General features: G+C 39.8%; 1 protein-coding gene across 1 annotated transcript in view; it reads right to left on the bottom strand.

Annotated features, from left to right (window-relative positions):
- PTPRR (protein tyrosine phosphatase receptor type R) overlaps positions 1–20,754 on the bottom strand; it is a 145,256-nt gene extending 124,502 nt beyond the window's left edge. Inside the window, 3 exon segments of the mRNA XM_052668998.1 lie at positions 7,959–8,263; positions 20,593–20,676; positions 20,679–20,754. Coding sequence (XP_052524958.1) covers positions 7,959–8,263; positions 20,593–20,676; positions 20,679–20,739 — 450 coding nt within the window. The 5' untranslated portion in view covers positions 20,740–20,754.
- Positions 20,755–22,300: the final 1,546 nt, after the last annotated feature.

Below are 22,300 nucleotides of genomic sequence, written 5' to 3'. Positions count from 1 at the left end.
AGTGAGTTGCCAAAATATTTATTCGTTAATGGGTGGATCTCATGATCCCAGCAAAGTCATTTGGTTCATGTCCAAATTTGCATATCAGGTCCCTGTGAATCCAGTGATGGCAGCTGGAATGTTGTGTGCCAGGAAACTCTTCCTTTCCTTAGCCATATTTAGGCAGTAACTCAACATATTTAGGCAGTTAGCTCATCATAAAAGGAAAACAGAACACAGAAGACAGAGCACAGCAATCTCCCAGATTGCTGACATACAAGCCTGTCCAGACTGCTGGGCAGAACGAAGTCAGTATATTTCCAGTCACGAAGGGGTGCATGACCAACTCAGAAGCTGAAAGGCTGCAACACCCAAAGTGCAGCCACTGCATTGTCATAAAGGACCCAACCAATGGGCATGGAAGGAAAATCCACTGCAGTGTAAATCTCCTGGAAGTCAGTACAGCATGGTACAGAAATTGCTCAGAAGAATATTTCAAACATAGAAATAAATGAGACCATGTAATAAGGAGGCAGCAGGGGACTGTTTGCTTTTATTTTTTTTACCTCTATTTCAAGGACTAAATAAAAACACATACAAAAAATTGTATTGGATCAGCCTAAGATCAACACAACTTTGAATTTTCAGTCAGCTTTTTTTTGTTTGATTTCTTTTAAGTCAAAGAAATGTGATCGTGAAACAAGGGCTATCCTGTACCCCTTTGTTCAGGAATGACTCAGGTTCAGTTCTCCCCTTATGCTCTTTAAAGCAAGGCTTTGAGCCAGGCCTTTCAAACCTGAGCATTCAGACTTTTTCTCATATCTAAGTTCCCCCACATTTTTGAGACATTTTGGAAATGCTTAAACAAAGGCGAGGATCTTTGATTTGGCTGCAACTGCTGCTGAATTCAATCCAATTTCATGAAAAATCTGTTTTGCCAAAAAGGATTTTATCAATTCAGAAGTTTTCCTGGAGGAAAAAAATTAGAAAAAAAAAAAAAAACAACAAAAAAAGAAAAACATAGGCAGATCCCTTTTTCCTACACAGGAATCTACTTAATAGTTGAGACTGGCCAATCACAGTAACATGACGCTGAAAGAAATATCGACAGTTGACACCTTATCTTTTTCCTACAGATGAACTATGCAATATTAACTGCTAAGGAAGATATAACATTGAGTTTAAAAACATAAAACATGCCTGCTTCTAAAATCCACTTTTCATTTAAACTGTGCAGCTCACAAAGAAAATGAAATGACTTCAAGAAACATTTTCTCTTCACTGAAAAATGATGGGAAAGGAAAACCTTGTGATCAAAGAGGCTCTGAGTGATTTATGAAAGACATGACTAGCTTTTGTTCAAGTTTAGCATCTCACTGTATGATACAGAAAATAACCCTGAAGTTGCCAGCAGTAAGTTAATCAATTAAAGCACTGAGTTGCTGAATATTCCACTAACATTCCATTAACATTTTGCCAGCTTGATGACAAAAAAAATGCCTTAAGCAAGCTTTAGTGCAAGTTACAACATAATGCAATCTTTCCTGTTTTCCACAAAGATGACAGCAAACACAATACCACGATAATGGTTCAGCATGCAATTATCCCTGCTGAAGTGCACAGAAGGAAGCAGAAAGCAAATGAGGCCAACTAATGCAAACTCTCTAGACTTCCTTGTGCAAACAAAATCCAGAATGACAGAGCTGCAGGCTACTAGGGCTATTTGAAAGGGTTGCTGCAGATATGTTGAGCCTAGTGTAATTACTTAAGAAAAGACTAAGACAACAGCGTCCATTCATCTTTAATTAGAAGGTGGATTTAGTTCAGAAGCCAGATACTGTGAAGATCTGGTCATGGTGTAAAGGGACACAACAACAACTATATAACTAAGGGTACTGACTGACATTACTCACTGTTGTAATGTGTGGCTAATTTTAAGAGGTTGTTAACAATTCAGCACTGTAATTATAATAAGATCTTAAAACTTCACTGGTGATCTGCATAGCATTTGTTTTCTGTTGTTTCAAGTATCAGACAAATATATGACCTGGAAACACAAAGCACCATTTGGTAAGATTTGAAGATCTTACTCTGCAGAGATCTCCTTTGAGAACTTACTCCAGATACACAATCTTTTACTCACGTTTCCTCTGCCTGGCCCAATGCCAATGCCAATCTTGGGCTGGCTATAACAGGCCTCAGGGGCAAAAAGTGACATTTGACTTTCTTGTTATGCTTCATAAACTGCTAGCTTGGCTGCTTGTCCTAGTATTGGTTGACCTGATAGTTTAAGGACTACTTGATCTAGTGACTGATAACAAATTCATTCTTTACTCTTACCCCATTTTGTAGCTTATTATCATTTCAAGAGTGTTTTGACTACTTCTTCATAGGGCCTTCAAAGGAGTGAATTTAGGGTATTTGTACTGAAAGAGAGGAATAGGGCGTATTGCTCCCTGAGTCACAGCACCAAGCTGCCCATGATCTCTTTCTGCACCAGAAGGTGTGCAGACATAATGGCCTTAAGTTGCACCAGGGGAGGTTTAGGTTGAATATTAAGAAAAGATTATTTTCAGAAAGAGTGGTGAGGCAATGGAACAGGCTGCCCAGGGAAGTGGTGGAGTCACTGTCCATGGAGGTGTTCAAGAAAGTGCAGATGTGGCACTGAGGGACATGGTTTAGTTGGTATGGTGATGATGGGTTGATGGTTGGACTACATGATCGTAGCATTTTTTTCCAACCTTAATGATTCTATCATTCTAAAGTAAATTCCTTTTGGAGTTTGACAATCAAAACTGAGAACCTATGTTCACACACAAAGCAGCTCTTCAGTCGCTTACTGAATATGATAATATATGAATTATGATAATATAGTATAGCTAGTATAATTGCATGTAAGTGCAGAGAGAACTATACATACACATAGATATGTCATCTATCCCAGTGAAAATATGAACACTGCCATACTGTGTGTAATAGGAAAATAAAATCAACATTTTTAATGACTTCCTAACTAACTGTTGTTAGTTGGTCACACAGCATAGCATGTCACACAACACATGATGGGAGGCAGACAGTTCGTGAGCAACAGTAACACAACAGTTGCTTTCAGAAACTGTTCCATAGGAAGAACATTCTCAGGCATCGCTTACTCCTCCCTTGTGCCCCAAACTCTCCAAATTAAGATTTACTTATGGTTTGTAGTCTTCTAAAAAACATAAAAATGTACCTACAGGATAAATAGTTTGGGGCTAAACATGACTGGAAGGACTGAATGACCCCATTTTTTTAAATCAAGTTCTCCTACAGTTTTTCTTCTACATTCCAATAAAGCCACTGATAAGAAAAAGGAACATTTTATGATCTGATTCCCTTTGACCAATCTTCAAAGTAGCAAGATTTGCATCAACAGTAAGTTGAAGGAGGATAGAGCAAGACATTCAATTTGTTACTGGAGAAACAAGGATGGGACAGGCAATGTTGAAGCCATAAACTGACCAAAGTACAAATAATTTGAAAAAAATAGATAATTCCAGAAGGAAGAGATGTGAAGAATAATGAAATAAAATATAGAAACAAACAAGGTAGCTGAGTTCCTGGTCTTTAATGACAGACCTGATGCATCAGGAAACAGGGAACAGATGGAGGAATAAACATATACATGTAAAGCAGTGTCAGTAAGGAAGCAAGAGCTTGGGTGTCCACAGTATGACTACCAGGTGTGGTTTCTGACCAATACCAACTTCCTATTCATGCAGAAATTGGTTAGAATAGTGCTAGACAGATTAACAGGCTACCAGTAGGCTATACTTACATTCATGTGCTTTATTCTTCTTCTGAATCCCATCTCAGCACCTGAAACACTTTCATGTTTTCAGTTTGTTTGAAGGTTCAAACACTGAGGATAAAATAGATCTAATTGTATGGCAAAGCTGCAGCTATGAGAAATTCAGCTTTACACGGAAAGACATGGAAATGGAAAGAGAAGCACTGCATCTGAGAAACTATATCAAGTATTAGCACAACACACCTGTGTGTCTGAGAGAGACTTTGGACAGACTAAACTACACCAGATTACAAGTGATTTCAGGACTAGCCTTTTTTTTTTTTTTTTTTTTTTTTTTTTTAATGTTTACTGTATATACACATAGGTCACTGTGAAAGTAATGCCTCCCATTCATTTCCAATGTAATGGAAGGTGGGAAGGTTCAGCCTCTACTGCTATACCATTGACCTATGTCTATGCCATCATGTAGGACAGTGTAATACAGTATGAGGCATTACTTTTGGAGCATTCCTCATTTTAATGTATATTTAGTCTTTTTTTAAAAAAAAGTTTGCTGAAAGCAGCAACGTTTTTAATAATAAGTGTTTATATACATATTTCTGATCTCTGTGTACTGCCTTGACCTTTGTGGTGCTCGTATTCAGTACTGGAAAGACTTGAAAAAAACATAAACCCTTTTGGAGAATTTGTTCATTTCACTACCAACTCTCTAACGTGCACCAAACAAAACCCACAAAAATATAAAATCTTAAGTTTTACCAAGCAGTAATGTCTTATATTAATCACATGATTTTTAGATGAGTGGTCTCATGTATTCCTGAAAGACAGCTAAACAGAACATGTGGCTACACACAAAGACATTGATAAAATGGCCAAAATGCTTCCAAGAGATCTCAGTTGTCCTCACTTTCTCAACAGAACTTGGGCACCAAAGGGAAAAAAAAAAAAAAAAAAAAGAGGAAAATAATAAGAATGTGGTATTGGGTATTGTGACAGAAAGCTCCCAGCTATAGAACACTTATTCCCATAAAATAAATCCCTCTTCCTCCTTCCAGCAAACAAGCGCTACAATTTTCCCAGGTTCAGCAATATTAGTTCTTAAAATGCTTTCTTAACTGGTACAATCACAAAACATCAATTTTCCACACAACACGGCAGAATTGTTGGCTGCACAGCACTCTTCTGTGCATTGGCAACATTTTGCTTGTCAGATGGCCTGCTCCTTAGCACAAAACATAACCTTGTAATTGTTGTGCATTAGTCATCCATTCACTCTACCTTTCCAGCTCCATCATGGTGAAAATGGACCTCAAGTCACTGAAATTAGATTGAATTTCTTTTCTTCCCCTTTGCAGAGCTGCAACAGCACTGATTTATTTGAAAAAATAATTCCCCTTGCAGGCTTTCATACTAAATCACAGTGTGCACTAGTCATGTAACTGGATTACAGGAAGCATTAACACCAGCAATTGCCCTTTCAAGTTGAGCAACCAACAACATTGCTACAGGCTGGAACAAGAACAGGTCAGCCAGGGCAAAGCAACAAATGTTGCCACTTGCCCTACATAATAAAAACAAAAAGCAGCAACAAGCAGCAAGTGCTCATTCAAAACATGCATGCATTCGAAACAAAACAGACTCCCTTAGCAACAGAAATAAGATCACAATCTATTTAACGTGAAATTTGTGAGGGAGAAGCCAAACGTCCAAGCGCAGAGACCTGGAAAAGCAGGGCTGTGCTTGGATGATGGCAACCACCCTGCTGTGGGACAGCTGCCCTTCGGAAGAAGACACCTTCAACATTTTTTATTGTGCAATTACTGAGCTACCCAGGTTGCTCTGTGCTTTAAAACATATGCTCCCAAAAACCTTTTTCTTACAGGATGGCATTTAAATTCGACTAAAAACACAGCCCTTGAACACACCTAGAGATAGTTCAAGATCCCAGCAATGAACAGCTTTCATGTTACAATCAGAGCATGTTGTTATTCCTCTTAAAGCACATATGGTTGTCAGACAGAACAGAATGCTTCAAAGCAGGAGCTCCATCCTAGAAATAAAGTAGCAATGCTTGAGATTGAGGTTGCTTAATGAGAACTTAATGTAGATTTAATAGAACTTTTTTCTTTTAAATGTGACTGCCAATTGAGAATCTGCCTTATTTCGGTTTCGATGCAGGCACAGAGCCAGTCATCTAGAACCAGAGCAGCCCCAGAATATTTTGTAAGATTTTTGCATTTAAAGTTGAGGACTGTGAGTCTCCAAAAACATGCAAAGCTCTGCTAAAATAACCATTCATGTAACAGTGACATTTAATGAAAAAAAAAACAAACATGAAACAAGAGGTAATGTATATTCTGAATTCTTTGTCCCTGTTGGGTTTTGTCTTCACAGGAGGTGAAACAATGCTTGCTGTAGGAAAAGAGGGCAGGGCGCTTCACTTTGGAGCTGGCATTGCTGGCTGTGACAAGGTTTTTTGGCATGTCCTCCAGATCAGTATCATACAGCTTTGGTGTGAGCAGCTGACATGACCCCATTGAAGCAAGTCTGTCAGTGCCTCATTTTGCTCTGAAATGTACTGCAGTAGCATACTTCAATACAGCTGAGCCTATTCCTGATTATGATAGCCACTTACCTCAAATTAGGGGATCTTGTTCATGGGGGATGCAAATAAGCCCAAAACATGACTTTCTGAGGCCAGATCGAGCTGTGAAATAAACATTCAAAGTAGAGCCAAGCTCTCATCATTGTTGCTCAGTGCCAAGACAAGAGGCAATGGTCATAAGTAGTACAGTAGATTCCTTCTAAACAACAGACAGCACTTCTGTGCTGTGCAGTGACAGAGAGCTGGCACAGGCTGCCCAGAGGCTGGAGAGTCTCCTCCCTGGTGATGATCACAAGCCACCAGGATGTGGCCCAGGGCACCCTGCTCTAGTGGCCCTGTTGGGCAGGGGTTGAGCAGATGAGCCAAGAGGGCCCTGCCAACCTAAGCCACTCTGTGATACTGTGAAAATAAACAGCATTTTTTACTATTAGCTAGCACTTACTGCACTCCAATAATCTCAGCATGTTATACAGAAAGCTACTCTTTGTGTTCATGAAGGCAGATCTCCAGAAGTACCAACAACAAATGGAACTGTGTCAATTCTGAAACACTTCCTGTGCTAATATCTCCCAGCACTGCACAGCCTGTCTTCCTTCCTTGTTTGCAAAGGCCATTCTTTTTTAATCTAGCATCTTTTGAGAAGAGCAATTCACAGAATTAGGAAAATAGCTGCTGACTGTAATTAGTCACATTGTTTCAATTTAATCTTCATTAGTTAACTGTAATGAGTGAGTGAGCCATTATGAATAGTAGTTGTTCCCTTAGAAGAAGGATAAGCCCAAGCCTGATGCTCTTCAGTGCAATCAGACAGGGCTAGCCATGCACCAGGATGAGGCAGAGCAGTGCCAGTGCAGAATGTATGCAGAATGTGCTACCTCTCCACAGAGGACAGTTCCACTGATACTGTCCTGCTCCTGGCATGAAGAATGAAGATGCAGCCAAGTGGCATCAGTGGATGGTTCCACTGGCATGACCTCCAATACAGGAAGGGCTGCTGCCATCACCTTTCTAAAAATGGGCAAGATCACACAGGTAACTGAACAAGAAGGGTCCCAGACCATACCCCCCCAGAAGGAACATACGTGCCTTATACCAACAAAAACAGTCTTAATTTTTGCAATAAATAGACTTCCTCTCAAACAACTTGTAAGCATAATGGTGGGTATGCTAGAAAAACAGAAGTGAACGAAACCTTTTTTTCAGCCTTTTAGAATCTCCCTGCCTCTGTAGAACTCTTACCAAGAGCATTTTCTTATGACCTACGCAGAATAAATTTGAAAACCACGCAGTGAAAGCAGGGAAAATACCAATCAAGAGGATTAAAGGAATCTGAGGGAAAGGTAAGTTCAGATAGACTATATTCTACATTGGTTCATCAGATTTCTTATTGATCACATTGAGGTCATACAAATGCAAGTTCTACTAAAGTAAAGAATATCAAGATGTATGGTAATTAGTTATATGTAGATGATCACCCAGGATGAAGAATATGGACTTTGGATGCACAGCTTTAAAATCAGTGCCTGTATCTGTCTATAAGCGCATTTATTCACGAAACATTTCCAGAAACCTAAAAAAGGCACTTACCACAACAATCACATTCGTCGCAGGAATGGGAAGATTTTCCACTTCCAAGTCTTGACCTGTCATAGCTAACAGATTGAGGGATGGGTCGTAGGCAGGTCTGGGGAACGTTGACTTAACAACTATTGCAGGGTGCAGCTTGTTTATTTTGGTATAGGAAGAAGAATGGAAATGTTGTTTGGAATTCTTCTGACTATCTGTATCCAGACTTTTTTCCAGACTCTGCACATGGTGATAAATGAACACAGGTTTCCCACTCTTTCGCTGATGAATTGTCAAGAAGTGGTCACTGTCTCCAGAAAAGCATCCTGAGAAAAGAAAAGAATAAGTTCAGAAGGTCTCTCTTGGGTATTCTGTAGGTGATTCAGGAAATCTGATGAGATCTTTGGGTTCTACGAGATTTGGAAAGATAATTTAAGGAATACAAGAATTTCCTTGTATGCAATTTCTACAGCAGTACACTAATAACACCACAGAGTCTACTAAGTATGTTAAATGTATTACATTCTTAAATTTATTCTCAAATGTTATTTTTTCTTCTGGTCAAGGCTCCATCTCACAAACAATATGCAGGAGAACATCTGCTGAGTCAAGTCCAACCCCTGTGCTGTTTAAGACTTCAGTATCGAAACACGTGCTGTCCACTTTCTAATACATTTAATCATCTAGTAATAACAAATGTTGGAATTGCTGCAATCATCTTTTGTACACGCGGATTGAGGAAAAAAAATGTGCAAAACTAGATACAAAAACCAGACTTTAACACGTAAGAAAGTGAGAAGAAAAGTACAGCTAAGATACCTGGCTCCAGAAACATAATTTTGCATTACCTGGTCAGCTGCCATTAACTGTAGAAATTCCTAAACTCCATGAGCATCTCAGCTATAGCTGACTTTGCAGTCTCCACGGCAGAAGATATTTACCACCTCATCACTAGGCAACAGCATACAGAGCATATATTCATCTTCGTTACTTCTGCATTTATGTAATGGAAGGAGGCTGTCACTCACCAAACCTTCCATGCTGCTGCCATCAGATATTCCTGTAACTACACTAGGAAGCTGCTACAAAACACATAAATGCTCACCACCCTGACCCTTGAGGCTGTGCTACTTATCAGAACAAAACAAAGATTCAGCAGGCAAAAGGAAGACCAAGGGAATAACCATGGGTCTTTGCACACTTAGCTGAAACATGAAAGGAGAGCGCTAGGAATCTTATGCCACCGGTGTGTCATTTCTTCATTTTGTACTAAGTAGGGGAAACTACTTGAAGAGTACTTGAAGCAGAGACCTGTGCTCCTCTTACCACAGATGCTGGTCAGACTAGGGGATTTTACTGTCCCTTGTGCCAACTCTTGCCATGACACATCCTATAGCCAAGCATTGCCCGGCCAGCCAACAGAGCTCCTGGCTCTCTGCATGGGATATAGAGGTACGTGTACGTAGTCACATCTTGCATAAACACATTATTCCTTCAGATTACATGCTTTAAATTTAAATTAAATTGGGCATTAATAAAACAAAAAGCTTTCTTTTGATAGTTGAAGTACTTCCTAATGATTCCGTTTTCTAAAACGAATCAGAACTAAAATGTTATTTTATTTTTTACTTTTTGTGGGTGAAGCCTGGTGAATCTTCAGTTCCCTTACAAAGAACACAACAGCTAAAGGAGCCCAGATGAGCTGCTAGTCTGGAAGACAAGCTGTCCCTCTGAGCAGAAAAATAGTCAAGGATTGGCTTCTTTAGAGCCAGAAAGTAACTAAAGCTGAATTAGTCACCTCCTGGATGAGAGCTTTAAGAAACACACTGCATTGCAAAAGGAACTTTCTGTTCTAAGAGAAGTGATCCCTGTTCTGCTCATCTTGGAATTTCCTACTTAGAAGATGTTGGAGTTAGCAGGAATGTTGAACTGATGCTCTGATATTTACTTAATATAAATAAATAAATAAACATCACTTTAATTCCCTTAATGAGCTGTGAAGAACAGCTCCAAACCAACTTTGTGTTTCAATTCAGGTTGAACAAGAAATCATTTTGTTCTATTTAGACTGATTTTTGCCTCTGATTTTTTTTGCTTCTGTAAGCAAATCAAAATAATCAGCCATTTTCACAGCTCTACCCGGTGGCCTTAGGAGATTTCAGTGTAGGTAATTACATTCTGTTGACCTAATTTCCTCACAAAATTTGAGTTAGGAAAATCAAGGACAATTTCTTATCTGGGCTATAGTATTGCTATGCGCCATTGGGAACTGCATTCTCTGCCAAAGTGTGTCCATGTCAGTAGGCAGTGCAGCAATTCATAACATACATGAGCAGAAAATCAATAGAAGAAGACAGAGCACAGAATCACGCATTCTGCAGTGCACTTCCCAAAGTAAGGAAAATGCTAAACCCAAGGCCATTCTTTTAAATAGTAAATACAAACACTGGAAATTTCTAGATGACCACTGAGGTCACATATGTACAGCTGTTGTCAAGTTGTATTGGGAAGATGACTGAGAGCAGAAAAAAAAAGAAAGAAATTGCAAAGTACGGTCTTAAAGAAAGCTGAATTTCAGAGCTTGTTAAGCTTTCTGGGTTCTCATTCAGCTTCTTAAAGCTTGGCTTCACTGATAAAATTCTGAGGGCTTGTCTTAGCTCAGCAATTAAGAGTTGTATGAAAAGCAAAGTGAAAACGAGGGAATATCAGCACTTCTCATAGTCACCTCTTTACTAGATTTTTTTATTCATGTCTTTATCACAGGCAATCAATATTCCAAAACTAAACAAACGTAACATACAGCAATGAAACTACAAACACATTTTGTGTCTGTGGCTCCTCTTGCTTTCTTTCATTACTACTTCTTTGTTGCTGAGGGAATCAAAATCCGTTTCTCCAGGAATTCTTCACTTCACATACCTTCCACACTTCCCTTTTATTTCATTTATTTTTATTGAAAGGAGCAGAAAATACAATTGTTGACAAAAATCCTTTTCTGAATAATATTAAGATAAATCTCAAGCATGATACTGATGGAATTCAGAAAAAAACTGAATAATTGTCTTATTTTTGATATGTTAGTTGTTTAAGGAGTCCTCCAAGCAGCTCACCTGCTCACAGATCTCAGTGCTTTTTATAGGAGTATCACGATTTCTCCCAAAATTCCAACAGATTCTCTTCCGTTTCAATGTTAGAATCATGGCAGCACCACAGATCACTGCAGCAGATTCAATACATAACCCATTGCAGCAGTTTTTCAAGATGGACTGCAAAAATATATTTAATAGTGGCTTATCCTGCAGAAATGAGAAATGAACTAGTCTAATTACACAACACACTCTCTGCACTCACACAAATCTATTTTTACCAACTGACAGCACAAGTTCAAACATGTTCCAAGAAAATTACTGGGCTGAATTTGATTTTCTGAGAAGGCAACATAGCCCTAATAATTTAAGTAGGTTACATGCATTCATTACATGCATAGTGCCCAGTGTGAAAAGTTCACTGATCTCCGTAGACTGTGGATGACGCCCTAAACAAGATCAGACTTTTCTCACAGACCGCTATCCGTGCCTCAAGTGACCTTGGCAGGAGGCCACTATTGATCCTCTGGCAAAACCTCTGGCTTCTTCTTAATCTGATGAATATTCTTTCTTGACACCCCTAAATTTCAGTTCTGAGAACAAACATTGTGCACTGAGTGCAATGAGGCACTCAGAGACATCAGCCATGAGAAACACCAGTGTTCCCGCTACACATCTGCAAATTTTGCTAGTCTCCATACCTGAAGAAGAAGATAGGGATTCTCTTCTTCCCATATCTAGTTCTGTATCCACATATCAAAAACGAGTTCATCTTTGTTGCCCCCAAGGAAAACATCAGAAACCATGAAGAACTAAAGTAGCACAATATGATAGCAAAAAGTGATTTTGGTGTCTTTTTAAGCTTCAGCTATACCAATGTAAACAGGGATTCAGAAAATGAGACTTAAGATAAAGCTCAAAAAACAGAATTCCTATAAAAGTCTCTTCCATAAGCTTAGCAAATTTGATTGTAAAGTGTATTTTTATATTCCAGTCACATTACCCTGTCTGAACTCTATTTCAGAGAATTATTCTTCATGGAGGATTTGTATCAAGTACTTATATCACCCTCTAACTAGAATAATTTTATTCCTTCTCCTAAAAATCCTCCCCTTCTTCCAGTCTTGTCCTGGAAGAGGGGGGAGAAGCACAAAAATTAACTCATGAAAATAGGTGGGCAAATCAAAAGAATACTAGATATATAGTTCATGCAGCCATACCTGTCATACATTACAAATGTGTATTATGTAGGCAGAAATGAAAGCCATGTAATAAATAAATAAAAATAGTAAATTTAATCTGAAAAATGTAGTGGGTGCTTTCAACTATTCTAGTTAGACTGTGCATAACAGAGAAATCCCAGGACTGACGTAACTCCCTGAATGGCCTCAAAGAACTGACATTTTATTTGAAACCAATCTGCCAGAAAATTGTTACAGACTCCCATTCCCAAACACCTTTACTTTCTCTAAAATGGACAGATAAAAAAAAATTGAAGATAGTCAAGACCCGTTAAGAGGGCAGTAACACAGTAGCAAGGTTTTCTTCTTTTAAAACATAAAAATATCACAGCTCTACAGATATTTATCTCTTGAGTCCAAAACCAGAATTTTATTCAATCAGGAAAAGAGAGTCCCAGTGGGACATAAAATTTATTGTTTTCCTGATAGGGCTAAGATAATGGTGTTTAAAGTCCTCATGTCTGTCTGGAAAAACAATTTGTGGTCATTACTGTAAGTCTTATTATTTGCTTTAATCTGAACAACTTAGATTCGTAATAAAGTAGATTCTCCAACATTCTCTAATTTTTTTATGTTATATAATGAGATGTATATAATATATTTACCGTCTGTAGTAGTGCAAACTCACCAATAGCACTTCTGTGCTCTACAAAATCATTAAGTGAAATACTCAAATGAATATAGACACACAGCGCATCAACCTTAGAACTCACACTTAAAACTGTAACTAGTATCATGTAATATTGAAATCTCTTCATAATTCTGGATATCTTGGATATTCCAAAGCTGAAATTTTCTTTTTAAAAAGCTGTAAATTGGAGGGAAGAAAAAGGCAGAAAATGTATAGTTATTTCGCACAGAAAACTGTGCTGAAAATTGATTGATTGGTTTCAAAGATAAATTTAATTCAAATGCAGTTAAATTAAACAGTACTTAATGCTATTGCCAAATAACTTCTCATTTTCAGTAAAAAGACTTACTGATCTTAGATAATTGAATTCTGTACTTTGACCTCCACATTCTCTTTTTGTTTTCCCTCTCTCTTAGCTCACTGTTCTGAAAGATGTACTTTGTCCCACGCAACCTTCCTTCACACCCTACAGACTTGCCTCAGGCTTTGGACAAGCTCCTAATTTAATCACCTTTTGCACAATAGTTCATCTCTTCTGAAACAGCTGACCAGAACTGCTACAAGATGCAGGCCAATGTACTTTTGCAGATCATTGATCAATCCTCTTCAATAACGCCAATGCTCCTACAGCTGGGAGATTTCACTGCCTGCCTCTTCTTAGTCCATGAGATGGAGTTCTCTCTATATGTGACAGCCAAATAGATACTGGCTTAGAGGAAGGGAAAAATATGCATATTCTTCTTATGTGATTAATTGCTGAATAACATGCTTTTATGATAAGCCTTTTATGAGCATGGATCTAACTGTTAGGGTTCCAGATAACAAACATGCTAAGGAAAATGCTAACTACAAGTAATTCTAGACATAGGATAAATACTACCACAGCTTTAAAGAATTTCTTTTTTTTTTTTTTTTTTTTTTTTTCTGGGCTATGAAAGTTTTCCCTAATTGTGCCGGCAAAGGAGTATCATTTTGGCTGTGACTTCAGAAGAAAGAGAAGTGTATTTCTTCATGCCTGTCTCATCTATCTTTCTGGTTAAAAAAAAAAAATAAAAAAAATTAGCATATCAAGAGGAGTCAACATATCTGATGGGAAATAAAAATGTTTTAAATGATGCTGAAGCACAAAGGAAAACAAAAGCTGTCTGGAAGCAATATGCCTTGTATTTGTACTGTCTAGTTAACAGTACGTCTTACTGTCAGTGAAGTAGTACATCAATCAAATCTAAATTTCATTAGGATAGGCTATACAGCATTAGCCAAAAGCAAACTACTCTTCAACTGTAGCAAAGTTGGCCAAGAACGAGATTCTATGATATGACTTCACCATTACTCAGACAAACCGAACATACTTTCAAAAGCTTTTGCATGAGGACAAACAGGCAAACCTGAAAAAGAGAAAGTATGAGTTTGCTTTCTGGTTTGGTAGTACATATTGGAAGTTTGGGAACTCACCCATGAAAATACCTTCCTATGTATCGTAGCCCTTGTATGAGATGGACTTGTATACTGTAAAACTGTATCAATGGTTCAGAGAAAAATAGCAAAACACAAATCCTGATCAGATCCTTCCTATGTGCCTCAACTTTTTTTTTAAAGACAAACCATTAAAGCAACACCAATGAAGCTATCCCCCACACAAGGCAGTCTGTTAGACTTAATAATCCTTCCATCAGGCATGCTTCTGCTTGGCTTCTCACAGCCTCTTTCAGCTAAAAGCTTCTCAGCACCTTTACATTCAAAGTCTCATTTATGGGCAAAGAGGAAGCACACTTCCTGCATGCAAATAATGTCAAGAGCTCATTGAGAGCAAAAAATATAAAGGTCTAGTTCAAGAAGCATCAGATCCAAATAGATTGCATGCTTATACACAGAAAAAAGTCATATAATAGCAATAATAGAATAAAATATGCACACATATTTCCTAGCTCTTATCAATTTTCCTCATGTTATGCTCACCCCTCTATGGTTTCTCTGGGTCCTAAGGTTGGTGGTTTCATATTGGCATTGGCAAATGGGGTGATGACTGGGACAGCTGTCGCTATCAGCACCTGAGTCCTTTGCCAGGAGGAACAATCTTCATGCTAATGGTTTCTTCCTCCTCTCTTGTTCCTTCCTCTTAGGATCGTATATGTTTGTATATATTTGTTCACTAACATTGCACTCACAACCCTCTTCTTCACTTGGCCTGTAGTAACATGGAGGTTGAATCTACAAAAGGGGAGTTGCATTTTAATTTATGATTTGGTGTCATGTTAGATCGTATTTCTTTGTTCTCTTTCTCAATCCCTAAAAACAACTATGTTTAGCTCCTAGTCTGCCCTTTTAACTATGACGGAGTTGTTGACAGCATGGGGTTCTCTATCGCCAAGCCTGTGCTCAAGCACTTACCATCCTCACTCCACAGGCTGCTGTCCTTATACCAGGCTCACATCTCTCTACAATACCTGTTATGTTAGAGTCGTAAATATCTCATTCTACACAGAACAGCTGCTTGTTACTGCTATCTATATATGCTTATAATTGTATCACAGAAACACAAACAAGAGGAAAGCAGATAAAGAGACTTGGTCAATTAGAGAAATTAGTGTTACAGATAATCTAGGTCAAAAAAAGTTCAGGCAGAGCAGGTCTGACAAGCCTCAATCATGAAGCCTTGCAAATTCAGTACAAAGCTTTTATCTTTGCTGCTAGCATGGCAATACCATATTACAGAGTGGCCAGGTTATAGTCTTTTATAGGTAGGGTTCTGTGCTTTCTTAGCAAGATCCAAAAATCAGAAGATCTGGCCTTTTGCATGGAAAGAATAGTACCTATTGCACATCCAAAATTTTGTGCTGAGCAAACACAGAACAGGACAATTGTAAAAACTGAAATGATGTTTTGATTTGCCCTTGAGCAAAATATTCAGAACTTTTGATCAAAACAAAAAGTTCAGACAAAATCAACATGATGAGATCTCTATGCATGTACAGGTGTGCACATGCACGTGCACACAGATACATACATTTTCTTTTCTCTACATGTGTGAGAGAGAGAAAGAGAGAAAGAATTGCAAGGAGTTCTTTTCTAACAAGCAGTCCGCTGAAAATAGAAACAACTGCAAATTCTTTTTTTTTTTTTCTTTTTTTTTTTTTTTCTTCTGAATTTGTCCTTTCCATTAGGAGAAGGGAAAAAAAAAGAAAAAAAAAAGAAAAAAAAAAAAAAAAAAAAAGGACTCTGACCCAAAATATCCATAGCTATAGTGTGTTAGAATTAAGCACGAGTCAGATCTTTTTCAAAAAGGCACTTTACATCTCGCTTTATGGACTTGTTGCCTGATATGTCAATATTGAAACTGGATACTACAGACAGTTGCTTTCAGTAGGTCTACTCATGTGAATTAAGAAATGAGCCATTGGTCCCAAAGGCACTTAAGTATTCTGCCATACTCATATGCTCTGGCATTGATGTACTATATAGTGTCACGTTAGACTCCTTCTTTCCAGAATGTTTGAGAAGGTGCTGCAACAATTTGCTTTTTTTGTCATTACTGGCATTTTCTAAGTGTAGGTGGTGAATGAATTTTATTCTGCATAATGTGAACATAAATATATAGTATATCCAATGAAAATCAGTAGCTAGCATGAAGGGAAGTCAAACTCGGTTTTAAGGTTTTGGCATGTTGTTTGTTGGTTTTTTTTTTAATTATTATTTTTGCAGTCATTTTGCTCTAGATCACACCAAGGATTTCTGAGCAGATTTTATTAAGCTTCCCCATGAGCCCGATTCATGGCTTTTGAGCAAAGTTCAGACTTCTCTCTCTGGAGAAGCTGGAACCAGCCTTATCTATCAGAGATGTTGCAGTCTTCTCATAATACAATAAATGAAATTATGGTGAGACTCCAAGATCACAAACCTCAATAATTTCCTAATGGATGTACTGAACATAACCCTCTCATCGATGGCGCCTTTCAAAATTATGAATAGCAAGAATTTCCACACATAGAATACATGTCTAAAATCTCCTCTCCAACTATCTCTTCAAAAATTTGAATCAATATACTGAATTATAAAACTGCTTTTCCCCAGCTGAACTTTTAAAAAGACAGATGACTACCCTCTGATTATCTATGAGTCTACTAATAAAAGGCACAAATGTCTATTCTAGTAAAAACACCCACTCGTGCCCAGCAGTATGTTTTCTACCAAAGGCAATTATAAGTACCAGCCACGTTTAGATTATGTTAGTGTAATGAAGCAGAATTCAAATACATTTTCAAAATCAATAGCTTCTTCACATTCACTCAGCTGGTATTTAGAAGCTCGCACTACTCACGCACTAGTATGACACTAACAAAAGGGGTCTGATTGTGAATGCATTTTGTGCACATCTCATCTCAACTCTATTCCCTAGATTTTTAGAAAATAACATGCCTCCTCCCAGTCTCCCTCCCCCCCTCTCCCCCAGTTCTACAACTAGTGAATTCTTCCCAGAGTGTTAGCTTGTGGTCAAAAAAATTTCAGTTTTGATACAAGCAATCCTCATCTTAATAAAGCATTGCCCCAAGAAGATAAAATATCACCGTTTCACAGTTTTTACTTGATTCAAGCTGATAGGCTTCAAGAAGGAATCTACTGAGATACTGAGACCAGGACCTATGTGTTTCCTCCCTGCAAAGGCTGGTAAAGGAGCACTGGTCCGTACTTAAGGATGTCAATGCATCTCTTCACTGATGAAGAGAACAACAAAACAAGTCCTTATATTCTCCTGTAAGGCCTTTGCTCATTAGACCATGTCTTAGATGACCTGATCAAATCTCCTGCTGTTGAGTTTTCGCTTTTCCAGCAGCAGACTTTGATCCTCTCAATACAAATACTTTAAGAATGCTCTGTTAAGATCTTAGCATAAGGGAGATGGTGGGTTCATATTGTTATGGTGAAACAAGAAAGTCTTTTTCATGTCTAGATTATTTTCCTGGGTTATTTACTATGACTGAATTTTTAATCCATCATGTTTTAGCTCTTTTCATGAAATTTGCTAAAAAAGAAAGTGAAATGTAATAGTTAATGAGCTGACTAATCTCAGTGATGCAAAAAGCCTGAATTGCAAACTAGCCTAATGTATCACTTTGTGTTTTTGCTACCAACTGCCATTCTTTTACAAGGAAACAATGCTCTCTAGTAATCTTGGGAAACATTCATTTTTCAGTGCAAGAACATGCATTAGATCATAGCTGCTAAAAAAATTATAACCTGTCTTGCGCTCTCTCAGGTGATGCATAATACAAATCAAAGATTCATGCTGACCTGTAATCAGTTACTACAAATGTATGTCTTCCTCCAACATCAAGCTCTATACATGTCGATTACTTCACATGCTGCATTTAGCAGAAAGGTCTAATTCTGCTTCCAGATATGCATACAAGTGTCTATAATTTCAGAAAGAGATATACCAGTATGCCAACAGCACAATTGGATTTAATTTACTGCTTACACAGCTGCCATATTTTACTGGAATTGGTACTTAAATCAACTTAGTAACATGCCACCTTTTTAAGGACATGTATATTCTCAGACTTTTTTTTTTTTTTTTTTTTTTTTAGGTACACATGTAGCTACTGTGACACAACTGTAACGGAATTCTCTTTCCAAGGCAAACCAGATTTGCAATATGACATGCACTGACTTAAAAGGCACTACTTAAACATTTTAGAGAGTGAATTCTTTTTGCAGTAGTATCAGATCAGGTAAATGTGGACTTACGTTTTCTTTAAAGTCTATTATCACTGATTGACATTAAGGGAGATTTTGTTCATGTCTGCTGGCAGTTTCCCTGCCATCGCCTTACACACGAGCATGCCTCCTGTATAGTCAGCTTCAGAACAAAACGAAACATGGAAAGTCAAACAGCTGTCATCTCACTACCAAAAACTGGCATTTGGGATATAATCTGTGATCCAGCACAAGTAGCAAGTGGAATGCATTTTATGATATCACGTGAACCAAAGCTGCAAAAGCTTTGTCAATAATTTATAAGTTTAGGCTACTCATAAAAGATGTCTATTATGGTACTCCATGAAAGACCAAATTTTCTACTTGCGTCAGATGAAACAGAGAAATCTGAGCAGTTTAAGCTATTTTAGCTGTGCTATTTTATTGTTGTGACATCTTCAATGACTTTCAACAGGAACAAGTTGCACTCAGCCCTGCCTAGAGGAAGCACAGCTCCTGCACTCAATGGGAGCCATGCTCAGCATGCGAAGGCTGAATGCACCTCCTATCTGTTTTTTCTGCTGGCTTCTCTGAAACACTTATTCTCCAAGACTGCCTGGGGAACAAAGTAACACTACATTTGAACTTTGTAGGCTATTTTTCCTCTATTTTTCTCATTATTGGAGACATTTTTATAATAAAGGTCAAGCTCTGTAAGCATTCTCAGTGACTTAATAAAGCAAGTTAAACTTAGTAAGGAACACAAATGGCTTTCTGGCAGGATATTAGCAGGATAGAAAAATGAAGCACATCTAAACTAAAGTGAAGTCCACTATTAGTAGAGGATGAACTGAGATTAGAAAGCATATTCTGTCAAACAGAGGCTATACACTAATTTTGTACACATGAGCACTTTAATACATGTTGTAAAAGAACAATCTAATAGCAGCTTAAGGCTGTTATTAAAATGGATTGCAGGATGTGCCCTGCCTTTCAGTCAATAATCTCTCTCACACATGAATATAAGGCATAACAGCATGAGCCTCCTAACCAGAAAGGAAAAAGGATCCTGAGGTTTTATGAAGTACAGCCTGGTATTCCAGGGCAATCAAACATCAACAACCACTGCACGGCACTTCTCCAGCCCACAGCAAACAAAAGGATGCGGTGCCCACTCACAGCTGCACCCAGACACACAGCTATTTTCATACACACATGGACTGTGAGTGGGATCTGTGTACGTGCACTGCTTCCACGCTCAAAGGAACATGAAGCCCAGTTATTACTTTAAATGATTATGCTATAAGATGATGCAAATGACTCACGTCTTAAAAATCTCTCCTAAAAACATCACTTGTGGGAGCCAAAGGGTGCATAGCATCTGGGGGTGCATTTAATTATTTCTCTTAATTAAACTTCAGTGAAGTTAAACGTGGGGGTGCAACAGCCATTTTCTACCTGAGAAACAGCAATGCTGCCACAGAGAAGGAAACACTTCTACTTTCCTAGCAGAGAACTTACTTAATTGTACCCTTACCGCAGATTCTGTTTCCATCCTGGAGATACTGAGGCGTAGTTCTGCGCAGAGGAGAGGCTCGGGATTCAGAGCAGCCCGGAGCGGAGCGGCACAACTTCGCGCACGTAGCGGGCACCGACCCGAAGCGAGGCACCGCGGGCAGCAGGGTTATCACCTCCGCCGCCCCGAAGCGACGGCCGCCTCAGCAGAAATTGCCCTTCCCCATAACCCTGCTTCCGCGAGCCAAGGCGAATCGCAACGCCCCCCGCCCCCGAAGAAGAGGAAAGCGGAGAAAAGGAGATAAAAGGAGAGCAACGCATCCGACTCCTCGCGCGTGCTCGCAGTCCCCGCTCCGCCGCTGCCGGGGCCGGGAGAGCGCTGACCGCGGTGCTGAAAGGCGCTCGCCAGCCCGCCCGCCGCCAGCCGTAGCCCCGCCACAACAGGTGCGCGGCCGCCCCACGCGCGGCCCGTGGCCGCCCCCGCTCACCTGAGGCGCGGAGCTGGAGCAGGAGGCACAGCGCGCGGAGGCACGCGGCCGCTCGCCGCATGGTGCGAGCCCAGCCGAGTCGAGCCGAGCCGAGCAGAAGCGAGCACCGCCGCGCCACCGCGTCCCGCTCCCCCCGTCAGTGAGCATGCCTGCGCGTGCGCAGCGCCGCGCGGACGGGAGGGCGGTGGGGCGGGCTCTGCCCCCGCCGCGGGGTGAGGCGAGGGGCGAACCCTGAGGGGCCGGCGGCAGAGCGTCCGGAGGCGGGGGAGGAGAAGCGCGGACGGCAGAAAGCAGGCAAGCGGGCAGGAAGGCAGGCAGGTGGCTTCCCCCTCAGGCTCCAGCCGCAGCCCGGGCTCGCTGATGCAGCGAAGCAGCTGTGTTGCGTCTTCCAAATATTAAAGGGCGTATGTATGAGGTTCGACCCAAAGGGTTCGGCGCGTCTGCCTCTATATCGGCGACGTGCTTTTGTGCTTGCAGAGGAAGCTGTCTTCTCTTTCGGTTTGTTGTCAGACACGCCGTGTTGCAAATAAACGGTTAGCAGAAACTATGTTGGGAATCATGGCCGAAATGGGAGTAAAGTAGCGTTGGCTTTGGGGCTGCTGAGCCGCCACTGGAGTGGGCTGATGCAACACCTACCCAGCAGGCACCCACAAACCTGGTAACAGGAATAACAGAGCCCCAAATACAGAAGCCAGGCATGACAGAGCCCTCTAATACGATCATTTGCTAAAGTTGCATTTAATTGAACAGGAGTCACTAGAGGCCAGCCTTGACAGCAAGAAACTTGTGTCGCCTGGCAAGTAGCTGGAATGAAGTAGGAAATAACAGAGATTAACAGAGTTTGCTTATAATTGATGAACCTATGTGTCGACATTTCCTTAATGTCATGATGCAAAGGGCTGCATAGGAGCAGGTTTCTAGACGTGGTTGCATGTGTGACTGTATGTATGCAAACGAGCTTCCTCTGCCAGCCCCCGCATGGCTGCTGGCATGCTGATAGGCTGCTGGATCGCTCGCTTGACAGCAACTGAAGTGAAAAAATGCTTGGGTTGGAAAACAGCACTATCTTGAACTCTGCCTGAAATGGGGGAATTGAAAGGATTGAGGGGATATTTGAGCACAGTGGCATTTGAGCCATGTCATCTCAGTGATATCTTTGTAGGTATTGTGCCTCAGATGCCCTGCTAGCTCACAAGACCTCTGTTGCTTTTCAGGTGGTAATTCGCTGTGGGCATATATTCTACTTGCAGCACAGGTTAATTCTGCCCATTCTGAATAGGTGAAATGAGAACTAAAAGAAGTGAAAAATAGAAGTCTATCTGTGCAATGCAGCCTACACAGCTGCGGTTCCTGTGTGCCCAGGCCTCAGAGTTGTACATTTGGGAGGAATAAGTAGGCAGCTACACTTGCTGCTACCCTGGGTAAATTCTACCATGAAAGTTACCAGGTAGCCACTTCCCAGGGAAAGACAAAATAAAAAATTATTTACAATCCTTTGATGTTTAGTTATTTTCCACAAGTCATCACCCTTGTGTGTTCTAGGCAACCATTTAGGGTCAAATATGTCAACAAGATAACTCAACTGAAGCTAATGGTATTGATCCTTCCCTGTGTGGTTACAAATGAGGCAGCTGTGGTTTTATATGAGTGAGCACTGCAGCAACATCTACTCACCTCACTTGTAGAGCCCAAAGACACTAAGACAAGA

Source organism: Tympanuchus pallidicinctus, unplaced genomic scaffold, assembly GCF_026119805.1.
Source record: "Tympanuchus pallidicinctus isolate F22 unplaced genomic scaffold, pur_lepc_1.0 scaffold8, whole genome shotgun sequence".
NCBI lineage: Eukaryota > Metazoa > Chordata > Aves > Galliformes > Phasianidae > Tympanuchus > Tympanuchus pallidicinctus.
The sequence above is the reverse complement of the archived record's forward strand: the minus strand, read 5'-3'. Positions and strand labels throughout refer to the sequence as shown.